At 33.3% G+C, this 11,874-nt stretch overlaps 1 protein-coding gene across 2 annotated transcripts; it reads left to right on the top strand.

The window, feature by feature from the left end:
- Positions 1–1,691: 1,691 nt before the first annotated feature.
- Positions 1,692–11,621, top strand: LOC129946668 (uncharacterized). 2 transcript variants are annotated; one of them, XM_056056929.1, is made up of 8 exons: positions 1,692–2,084; positions 2,338–2,553; positions 2,615–2,896; positions 2,970–3,105; positions 9,846–10,174; positions 10,241–10,373; positions 10,432–10,635; positions 10,888–11,621. In XM_056056929.1, the coding sequence occupies exons 2-8, from the start codon at positions 2,346–2,348 to the stop codon at positions 11,453–11,455; spliced, it is 1,860 nt and encodes a 619-aa protein (XP_055912904.1). In that variant the 5' UTR covers positions 1,692–2,084; positions 2,338–2,345; the 3' UTR covers positions 11,456–11,621. The 2 variants fall into 2 exon arrangements, with proteins under 2 accessions (XP_055912904.1, XP_055912903.1); XM_056056928.1 differs by having other exon boundaries at positions 1,692–2,553.
- The last annotated feature ends 253 nt before the right edge of the window (positions 11,622–11,874 follow it).

Raw genomic sequence — 11,874 nt, 5'->3', positions numbered from 1 at the left:
AATTGCCCAAGGACAAAGCAAAACTTCTAGGCTCGAGGTTGCAACAATGAAATGTTTTTAGGAAGGGGTACGGTTATAACATCTTTCCGTACTCGACAAAAGGAGTTCCAGCGATATTTTGAAATGGATGAAAGTTTTTTTTTTTGCAATAATGTCCGTGCTTTGATGGTAGCCCTTAATATAACGTATAAATGGAGTGAATGGAGACTTTTCATAGATAGCTCTAAGTTAAGCTTAAAAGCTGTGTTGCCACATAACCGAAATATTTTACGTTCGATTCCTACTGGTTACGCAGTTCATATGAAGGAGTCTTATGGAAACATAAAAAGTGTTCTGCTGCGCATTAAATATGAGGAACACCAATGTCAAATCTGCGGGGATTTGAAAGTCTGTAGCTCTGTTGCTTGGACTGTAATTAGGCTACACGAAATTTTTTTGCTTCATCTGTGAATTGACAGTCGTGATAGAAAACAGCATTATATTAAAAAGTTATTGCCTCATCGTCAGTCGCTTCAACCTGGGCAAAAAAATATCAAAAATGACTCTCTTATTGATCCACAAACGGTTTTACTTCCGCCCTTGCATATAAAGCTTGGACTCATGAAATACTTCGTAAAGGCAGTAGACAGAGATGGAACAGCTTTTCAATACCTTAGCCAAAAATTTCCAAGAATAAGTGAGGCTAAAGTCAATGAAGGCATATTCGTCAGTCCGCAGATAAGAGATTTATTTAAAGATGTCATCTTTGACTTGGTTCTAGAAGGTAAGGAAAAAAAAGCCTGGTATGATTTCCGCTTGTAGCACAAAATTGTGTTGAGCTTGTCGAAAATATCCTTTCGTCATACCAAGAATTGGGTTGTAATATATCTTTAAAAATCCACATTTTACATTCCCACTTGGAGTGCTTTGCGAATAATTGCGGAACTTTTAGCGATGAGCACGGTGAGCGCTTTCATCAGGACATCGTAAATATGTAAAAGCGGTATCAAGGCCATTTGAAGGCTTCAATGTTAGCGCACTTTTGTTTTGATTTATAATATTCGTCTGCCGGCTGCAAATGGATTTCTCCACTACAAGTTCCACAAAAAATAGCTAGATGCCACCCTATTCGATATAGCAACCATAGTACTCCCATGGTGGAAGTCGAATAGGGCGGCATCTAGATACTTTTTATACTTTTTGTCTGGTTAATTAATTATCTCCTTTACTCTGCTGGCTAATTATAGAAATGATAATATTATAATATTTTCCTCTCGCTCCCGTGAATCTCTCCACTTCGCGACACCAACGCCAATAATACGGAGGAGGTCACTCTCAAAGTTTGTGTTCATGGGAGTATGAATGCACTACACAAAATATTTGTCAAAAGTTCCAATAGATGTCGTCTTTATAAAACTTATTAAAACTGGAGATGTTGTTGAAACAAAAAGTCGTGAGAATATAATTTATATTTATTTCGAAAAATTTGACACAAAAATGTCCTTAGTTCGAAAAAACTCAGACATGGTACTTTTAGAAATGTTTTAAGCACTTTCTGCTAATAGGTATTTTAATACCAGTTTATGTTATACCAGCATACCTGTTGTTTAACATTTATCTTTTAGGAGAAGTACACTCTGTTTGAGTGAAGTTTTGATGTATCTTCTGTAAACCTCATGCATACATAAGCTCAATTCCTATTTATGTGCGTGTTACTATCCTGTTGAATATAGTTTGAGCCGAAGAGAATATCCTTCTTTTTCAAAATACCCACACCCACAGCAGTTTTTCTAAAATCTCTGAGAAACTTATTTTCTCTCTGAGATGAATTACAAAACATACCAAGTATTTTCACCACAATTTGTTATCAGAAACTTTTTAAAAGCCGTTCAGCTCAGATGTGCGTGTTGATTTTTGTTTAAAGGTTTTATTGTTTTGCACAGAAAAAACTGTCCTTTATATGAAGAAGAAAATCTCACAGAAAATGATTATCCTACGATTTTCTCGTGTTAAATGTTTTCCTAAAAAAAATACTTAGCTAGATTTTAATAAAACGTAATATCCATTAGGAAATTAAAAACGAACGAGTATCAAAAGATTTTAATGTAGGTACATACGATAAATGTTTGTCTGTGTATGTATCTGTATCCGCTTTGTTTTGAGTGTTTTTAAAAACAATAAAATCATAAATTAAATAAAACAAACAATATTAAACTAAACAAAAATAATGTGAGTTTAATAGAACTGATTTCCAATCCGGCAAATATCGAGTCTAGTTATAATTGAAGCTTAAAATAGTACAATCATAGATGATAATATATATGAGAGTTTTATGAATATCTAACAAGTTACACCTAGGTTTTGTAATGCCTTCAAAAGCTTCCGCACAATGTACATCAACAAGAAGGAAACACTCCTTAGGAAAACTAAGACGTGCCCACCCTGCTTCTGGAGCAACATGGAATGTACAAGTTGTTCGCGGAAAAATGTCATCGAAGTGCCTCTGGCATGCTTGCCGAGCACTGATTTTAGGAATGATTCTTATGCTCTTGGGAGCGGGAATGGCAACTGTTGGTAAATAAAAAATAAATCATTGCATGTTACAAAAAAAGGTAATAATTACATTTGTCTTTAGGTTACTATGCCGATCAACTTTCTGTTGGATCTGAGATTAGGGGAAACTCCACAATTCGCGTTAAGAATGAGTCAAAGGGATTTCACTTGAATAATTTATCATATGTTGGACCGATTGTGATGGGATTCGGTGGGTTTATTGTGGTTGCGTCTTGTGTTATGACATTTGAGGCTCGTGACTCAGCTGCAAAAGTCGTCCCTGCACGACTTAAAGCAGCTTCTAATAGTAAAACTAACATAAGAAGTAATTCGAGCAGTGCTTCTTCGCAAAGGCGAGCAAATGGTTAGTTATAAACAAATTAGTTTATTAGTTATGCAAACACATGTATGTATGTTTACAATTTGTTTTATTTTAGGAGTATCATATCAGAACACTCGATGGGATCATCATTTGGGAGTATTTCGGTCTTCTCCAGCTGAGCCTCCTCAAGCGGCGCAATTAGATCGGCAAGCATTAACAGCAGCACTTATTCATTTCTCAAAGACGTTGGGGTAGGTTGCTTTCTTTGCAAGAACTTTTGATTTTGTTTTAAATGGGAAAAAAGTTAAAGCATAAGCTCACACAAAGTTTAAAACAGTCATTTAATGCCTCAGCATTAATAATGACATACTTAAGTTTGTCTTCTGATTTCTATGATGGTGCACACACAAAATAATTAAACGGAAATGACCAAATAGCGGTAATAAGTCCCTAACGTGTGTAAGAAAATAAAATACACCCGATTACTGTGCGAACCATTGGAATAAGACTTTTGATCTGAGTAGGGAAGAAGGGGTTTTGAAATACAAATATAATATTAATGTATTCAAAAGGAAATTAAGGATGTAATGTATTCGAAGGGAAATTATTTACTTTCACTGAATTTTTTTTTCATTTCAAAAATAAGTTCAAGTTATTCAGATTTGCATATTAAATTCGGGTATCTTTTTATGGCACAAATTTCTAGTTCAATTATTATAATTTGTTTATCATTTTTCAAAGAAAACCAGTAACTTCAATGGCACAATAGAATTATGTTTTATTGCTTTTTTGATGTTTGTAATGCCTCTTGCGAGAAGTTGACAAATCCTCCAAGAGCACTTCTCTCATGGAAAGTATTTTATTAAATTAGCCGTTCGGATTCGGCTTGAAATTGTTTGTGCCCTCCATCCTTGACAACATTACTCGCACAAAGGAATGGTTGTGAGTTGTAAGTCACTAAGCCTTAGTTCTTAATGGAATGTTGCACCACCTTAGGCAGAGTTTGGTAGGCCATTCCACAATCGCGTTGTGAGCTTAATACCAATCTATCTTACTTAAAGTTAGGTGGTAAGTAATAAAGTTGGATTGCTTAAAGTAAAGACAAAAACTTAAAAATTATGTTAGGCAGTATGGTTAGTAAAAGTAGTGGTCTTTAAAATTAATGATAAAACCCTAGAAGCCAAATCTTAAAGTAATTTATAGTTTTGAGAAAAATGTAGAATACGAAAAGACTTTTTTGAATCCCATGATTACTTACTACAGTGCGGGCGGACCTGGGCCTCAACCAACATGCGTCTCCAGCTAGCTCGGTCCCTATAGCTAGCTGTCTCCAGTTTCGCACTCCAAGTTGGTTAAGGTCTTCACCCACCTGCGTGCACCACCTGAGTCGCGGTCTTCCTCTACTGCGCCGTCCCTCGGGATTGGATTCGAAGACCTTCCGGGCTGGAGCGTTGACGTCCATTCGCTCTACACGACCTAGCCATCTAAGCCATTGGACTTTAATTCTGTTAACTAGGTCAGTGTCGCTGTACAGCCCGTACATTTCGTCGTTATATGTTCTACTCCATTCTCCATCTATACAGACGGGACCAAAAATCACCCGAAGATTTTTTGACTCGAAGCATCCTAAGACGCTCTAATCTTTCTTTGACAGGGTCCATGCCTCATAAATTAAAACCGGGATGATGAGTGTCTTATAGATGGTGATTTTAGATGCTCGAGAGAGGACTTTACTTCTCAATCACCTTCTAAGTCCAAAGGAGCAGCGATTTGCAAGATTTATTCTTCGTTTGATTTCAGCGCTGGTGTCGTTGTCTGTGTCAATAGCGGTACCTATGTAGACAAAGTCCTTAACTACCTCAAAGTGATACCTGTCCATGGTGACTTTTTGTCCAAGACGTCGTAGTTCAATGCCTTTTTTTGATAAAAGCATATACTCGGTCTTGCCCTCATTGATCACTAAACCCATCTTCTTCGCTTCCGTCGCAATACCGAAAAACGCTACACTGACATCCTGCTTTGATCTTTCAATTATGTCAATATCATCTGCGTATCCGAGTAATTGGATGGACCTTTGGAAGATTGTACCTCTAGTGTTGACGGTTGAGTTTTGCACAATTTTTTCCAGAATGATATTATCTAAAACCTTTTTTGACATCAAATGCATCGGTTAGATCTTTGCCGACCTTGATAGAGCAGCTTGTGTTCTCCATCGTCATTCTGCACAAACGGATAAGTTTGACAGGGATGCAAAAACTAGAGCTCTGCCCTATGTATGATTTTGTATGATTAATAAATAATAATCAAAGCTTAATGTCTGAACGCAGCAAAATTCTGTACCCTGAACATGTTTTCAAGAGGCTGGAATGCGATGCACACTGATAACTTCCCTGTCTGCCGATTACTCTTGCCTAAAAGGCTTTTAGGTTTTCGTGTTTTGTTTAAAAAGTTGTTAGTTGAATTATTCTAAAAAAATATCTAAAAATTACTAATCTATTTTGTTAACAAGATTTTTAGTCGAAAACCAATGTTTACAAATTTTAGTAGCATTTTTTAAAAGTTTTTATTTCTTTTATAAACAAATGTAAATTGGATTTTTCTAATAAAATTTATCACAGAATGAAATCATTTTGAAGTCAATACCTTCATTTATTCACTAAATGTCGAGAGTCAAATATCAATGTACCAATTTTTGGGCGTTGGATTTTTATAACAAATTCACTGAATTTGAAAAATCAATATCTATCTATATATATATAAATCAATGCAACTTTTCGTTGTAATTTTATAACTCAACAATGCCTTTACCGATTTTGATAATTTTGGTCTTGAATTATTCGTGGAAATCTAGAGAAGGTTTGTACGTAGAGAAAATTTAAAAAAAAAGCTTCAAAAAGGTATAAAATCAACATCTTTCTATATTCCCATATTCAAACATTTTGTACTTAAAGAAATCCCGATTTGTTGATTACCTTGAAAATGTAGAACGAAGCTGTAACAATAATTGAAGATATGAGTTTAACGATTGTAAATAAGGCGTTAGAACAATTGGGTATGACCGCACCAAGTCGTAAGATACATGATTTTTTTTACTGTGAATTGCAACGTGATTTACGTTTATTTGTAGAATCGGATTTAACTAAATTAAATATTCAACAAAAACATGTGTATGACACAATCATGCAAGCCATTTCCAATAATACAGGTGGATTATATTTCTTGGATGCATCTGGTGGTACCTACAGGCAAAACTTTCGTTGTATCATTGATTTTAGCGACTATTCGATCGGAACAGAAAATTGCATTGTCACTTGCATCTTAGGGAATTGCTGTAACATTATGGTCGGACCGCACACTCTGTATTAAAATTGCCATTGAAAACGCGTGATTGAAACTCCAATTTACAATATTTCGACAAATTCTGCTATGGCAAAAGTTATGCGATTAACGTCAATTCCTACTAATGAAATAAACGCCTGTTTGAAGTCATCAGTTCCTTGGAGATATGTACAAAAATTGACACTTAACATTAATATGCGTATTCACTTACATTATGCTGCACTGCCCATGAGTTATCAAAACAATTTTTAGAAATTGGTGATATCAAAATACCAATCGACAGTACCAACGGATTGATCACTTTACAGAACAATTTTTGTACAATTGCGCAATCTATAGATGAGTTGGTTGAATGAGTTTATCCGAATTTTCTTCAGAATTACAGAAATCATGATTGTTTTAGAGAACGCACCAGTTTAGTACCGAAAAACAATCATATCAATGCCATTAATTTTCAAATTCAATCCAAACTGCCAAGTGTAGTCACGACATATAAATCAATTGACAGTGTTATGAATCAAGATGCACCAATGAATTATCCAATTGAATTTTTAAATTCATTGGAACCGGCTGGTATACCACCATATTGCTTGAATCTGAAAACTGGTTCTTTGATTATATTATTACGAAATATTAATCCACCAAAACTGTGTAATGGCACCAGATTGGCAGTGAAAAAGATATTGCCAAATTTGATTGAAGCTACAATCCTAACTGGTAAATTAAAAGGAGAAGTGTGTTTAATACCGAGTATATTTATGATTCCAACTGATATGCCATTTGAATTCAAAAGATTACAATATCCTGTGCCTTTATCATTTGCGATGTTCATAAATAAGGCCCAAGGGCAAACACTTCACGTTTGTGGTGTCAATTTTGAGGAATCATGATTTTCCTATGGCCAACTTTATGTTGCCGTTTTCAGAGTCGGTACCCTCAACTGTTTATGTATTCATGCTCAAAATGAAAAAAAAAAAACTAAAAATATTGTTTATCCAACTGTTTTAGACTAACCCATATAGACCAACTGTAGTAAGAGTACCTAATTCTTTTTTATTTTTAAGTTTTTACTCTTTGCTGATAAATATAATATAAACAATATATCATTTGGGTCATTTGGACTTTCAAATAGCTAGCAATTTGAAATATTTTTTTGTTTGAATAAATGAGCTTAATAATATTTTTTTTATTACTATGCCTTATACGTAGCGAAGCACGTACCGAGCCGCTAGTTTTATATAAAATGAAATTAGTTTTAGGCTAATATTTTTAGTTTTTTGATATTTGAGTAGAAAATCAATTTTCAACGAGTTTAAGAAACGTTTTTTATGTGTTTTTATTTTTGTAAAAAAATTGTCAATCCTCTTTCCCAAAATTTAGTTAGCCTAAATCTTTAATTTTTAAATAGATATTTAAGTCGAAACTTAATTTTTGCCAACTTTAAGTAATGTTTTTTTAGGTTTTTGTAAGTAAACTGTATATTCGATTTATCTTAAAATTTTACCAGATGTCAAAATGATGTTATTCTTTTTTTTTTTAATATTCGAGTTGACAATTATTTTTAACTTCCCATAGGATTTAGACATTTCTCGATGTTTCAAGGTCCCTACGGTCGAAATAAAAGATTTTTAGAAAGATGTCTGTGCTAGCCTGTGCACGCACGTTCGTACGTCCGTACGTTCGCGACGTTTTTTCGTTGTCCAAAGCTCATGAACCAGAAGAGATATCAACTTCAAACTAATTTTGTTATACAGATAATAAGGCAGACAAATATTTTTTTTACCATAGCAGTTTAGAATAAAGGTGACAATTTTGGTTAATCCTACATGTCTCAAGAAGAAAAACCGTTAGAGACTTCAAGCTTTATATTATATATTGTAACGTGATACCAAAAAAAATATATTTTTGGAAAAAGATCCAATCAACGGTTTTTTTATAAATAAAAAACTCTGAAAAAAGAATTTGTCACCTCGAAAATTCTACGAATACAAAATGATTTTATCTCCAAAACAATTTCGTGCAATGAAAAATAAAGTTTTTAACATCTGGTAAAATTTTGAGAAAAATCTAATTAACAGTTTTTTTTTTATAAAAGTTGTTAAAAATTGATTTTCGACTCAAATATCTTTTAAAAACCTTGAGATATTGGCTTTAAACTGCTTTTATTTTTTTTAAAAATATTGTTGTCAACTTACTTACTTACTTAAGGTGGTGCTACAGTCCTGTGTGAACTAGTGCCTCACCCAACAAACTTCTCCATCTAGCTCGGTCCCTAGCTAGATGTCTCCATTTTCGCGCTCAAAGTCACCTGATCCGCGGTCCGCACCTGTGGGTGCGCATTCGAAGACTTTCCGGGCCGGAGCATTGGTTGTCAACATATTGTTGTCAACATTCAGTAAAATTTTGAGCAAAATCGAATTTACATTTTTTTTACAAAAAAATAAAACCTTAAAAGAAAATTTAACAAAGTTGGTGATTGATTTCCGACTCAATTATGTTTTCAAAAATTTGAGATTATTACTTCAATTAATTTTAACTTATAAGAAATATTGTTTTCAACATTTTGAAAAATTAAAAAAAAATTTAATTGTCAGTTTTTTTTACAAAAAATTAAAAACTTTAACAAGAAAATTAATAAAAGTTGGTAAAAATAGTATTTCGACTCAAATAACTTTTCAAAACTTTGAGATATTGCCTTTAAACTACTTTATTTTTTTTTAATATTGACAACATACAGTCAAATTTTGAAAAAAAGAATACAAATTGTTAAAAAATTGCTTCCGACTCAAATAGCTTTTCAAAAATTAAAATAATTGTCTTCAAACTTTTTTTATTTCATAGAAAATATTGTTTTCGATATACCTTTTTTTTATAAAAATCCGACTGTCCGTTTTTTTCATTTAATAAATAAAATCTACAAAAAATAGTACGCAAATTTGGTAAATATTGAAGTTCGGTTCTTGATGTCTCTCAAATTAATTTTATTCATCCAATTTGTAAAAATTTAAGAAATGCTACTTTAATTGGTAAACATTTGTTTTCGACTAATCTATTTTACAAAACTAGATTTTCAAACTAAACTATTCCCTTATATGAAAAAAAATATTGTTGTTAATTTTAAAGTTTTTTAGAATAATTCAACTGACAACTTTTTTAACCCAATACGAAAACCTAGAAACCTTTAAGGCAGCATAGGAAGTTATGAGTGTGGGTCGCATCCCAACCTCGTTTTTTAGTTTGTTTTTTTAATTTATAAAAAACCTAAAAATATACTCACGTCACAATATATAATATAAAATGGTTCGTGAGATATTTTGTGTTAACCCAAATTATCACTTTTGTTTAAATTGGTATGGTAAAAACAACAATTTTTTTGAGAGTCCTTTCTGCACTTTCTGTAGAACAACATTTATTTAAAGTCGATATCTTAATTTCTTCTTGAGATAATGGATAACGAAAAAAGCTTCCAAAACGTACGTATACAACACGCTCGCACAGGCATCTCTCTTAAAATCTTTTATACTACTCTAGAGACCTTGAAACGTCGAAAAATTTCAGAATTTTCAATTCGACAAATCGAACCGATTAGAATAACTTCCTTTTGGAAGTTAATAAACTTTTATTATAAATATATATTTTATTTTTTTTGCAGACAAACTGCCCAGTTGCCTGCAAAACAACAAAAACTTCAGCGTTGTGGTTCGGTGCCGAATCTCTCAGGAAATGTAACTAGCCAAGTGAATGCATCAACTTTAGCACACCTATTGTCACCTAACCGAAAACCTATGTACATAATACAGAATTCACATAGGCGTCATCGACACCATCATCATCAATCAAACGGACGTCATTCAAGAACTCGTAGCCCGCGATTGAGTGGAAGCCTCGTTCAAAGAACTTCCAGAGAATCTGCATCCTCTTTGCTTCACCCAACGCCTTTTCAAAAAGCCCACTGGAATGCTATGTCAGTAGATGAAACAGGTATCATAATTTTCGAGGGCTAATGCAGTTCTTAAAACCATAACGTTGCTGTTTTTTTTTTTGTAGGTTTTTCGGATAGCCAATCATCAAGAATTATAGATCGTACTAAACGGTCTGATACTGCTAAACGTCATCTTCTTTTGCGTCAAAAACCTATTGAAAATGAGGATTTACAAAATGACGGAGCAGCTTCAAGGCGGTATTTAACGTTTTTTAAATACCAAACTAAAGAAGTTATAGTTTCCTTTATTTTCCAGTCGGAGTTCTACACTATCGGATCTGTCATATGGGGCTCGATGGACAAACAAATGTCCTTCAATGACAAGCCGTACTCCCAGCGTTGACTCCAAAAAAGTTCAAGTTGATTTGCATAGTCCTCAGTCTCAACGTTCATGTAGTAAATTAACAAAACGCGTTAACTCCGGACCGTCCTCTACACCTTCTGTTGAACGGGAATTTAGGTTTGTATCGTTGTTAAGTATAGAAGAAATTTTTCAAAAAAAGTGACAAATTTGTGACAGTAATACGGCTATAAACGCCTGCAGATATCAAAAACCAACTCGGACATAGGTAGTTCACTTACCAAGTTTACTCAGAATATGTTTTAATGACTGCGGCTCGCATGTAGTCATTTAACTAAAAAATATGTTTTAATTTAGAACCATAACCATAATATATGTTTTAACATCTTTCTATTTGTATACTTGATACAGAAGCCAACTTTCCATATGCTCGGAACCAATCACAGCACGTCAACTATCAGGGCAGTCCAGTATAGAACCTTGCGTTCTCGAAGAAAGCCCAGAAAGTGACGAAAAACCGCCAATCCATGAAAAACCCACAACCACCACAGAAATCAAACCTGGAATCTTAAAGAAAACAAGACCAGAAACCTTACCAATTAAAATTGAAATGAAAACCCTAATCAAAGAAAAGAGCTGCCAATCGAATAAGATACTCTACAGAAGTAATTCATCCAATACATTCTATAGACCGAAACCAAGAATATCAAACGAATATGATACAATATTTTTGAAAAACCTCATTGGAAAACAATCTAATAATGAGGTGTATGATTCGTTACAAGTTATAAATGAGCGTCGAAAAAAAATTCTCAAGGCCGAGAGTGATACCACGCTTTTGGAAAAGCAAATCGAAAAAGATTATCCAAAACCATTAGAACTCGAAATAGAAGTTAACCAATCACAACAAAAACAAAAAACTCTAGATTCAGAAAATAATATTTCCATTTCCCTGTGTGAGACCGATGATGTACCATGATCGTAATTATTTTTATTGCTGTTGAAATTTTATTAAGAAAAAAAGAAAAATTGGTGTTATTGGTGTTGTTTATTATCCAGCTATAGAAGAATGTTATTTTTTACTTAAGACTGAAATATTTTTGAAATAATGTAGTAGCTTGTTTATTTAACAAAATGGATGTAAATCAGAGCAATAATAAATAATGTGTACGTTATGCATTTCAATATAAAACTTTGAGTTTAAACAAAAATGGAAAAGAGTATATTGACTTGTTCTCATCAAAGAACTGGGTATGACTGTTAATGTTTGGAACGTTCTCAAACTCATTTAGAAATCTTGGTTAAAAAAAGGCTATCCATATCTTATACCTGAACTTTTAAATGTAACTCAAGACAAATCATCCATGATTAACCTTGTAATTAGCTTTGAATTTTTCA

This window comes from Eupeodes corollae, chromosome 2 (assembly GCF_945859685.1).
Source record: "Eupeodes corollae chromosome 2, idEupCoro1.1, whole genome shotgun sequence".
NCBI lineage: Eukaryota > Metazoa > Arthropoda > Insecta > Diptera > Syrphidae > Eupeodes > Eupeodes corollae.
Note: the sequence above shows the minus strand (reverse complement) of the source record. Positions and strands in the feature narration are given on the sequence as shown.

Coding starts and splice junctions, on each gene's coding strand:
- LOC129946668 (XM_056056929.1), top strand. CDS start 2,346: ATGCCTTCAAAAGCTTCCGCACAATGTACATCAACAAGAAGGAAACAC. Junction 2,897..2,969: donor TTCGCAAAGGCGAGCAAATG/GTTAGTTATAAA, acceptor GTTTTATTTTAG/GAGTATCATATCAGAACACT. Junction 10,175..10,240: donor TATGTCAGTAGATGAAACAG/GTATCATAATTT, acceptor TTTTTTTTGTAG/GTTTTTCGGATAGCCAATCA.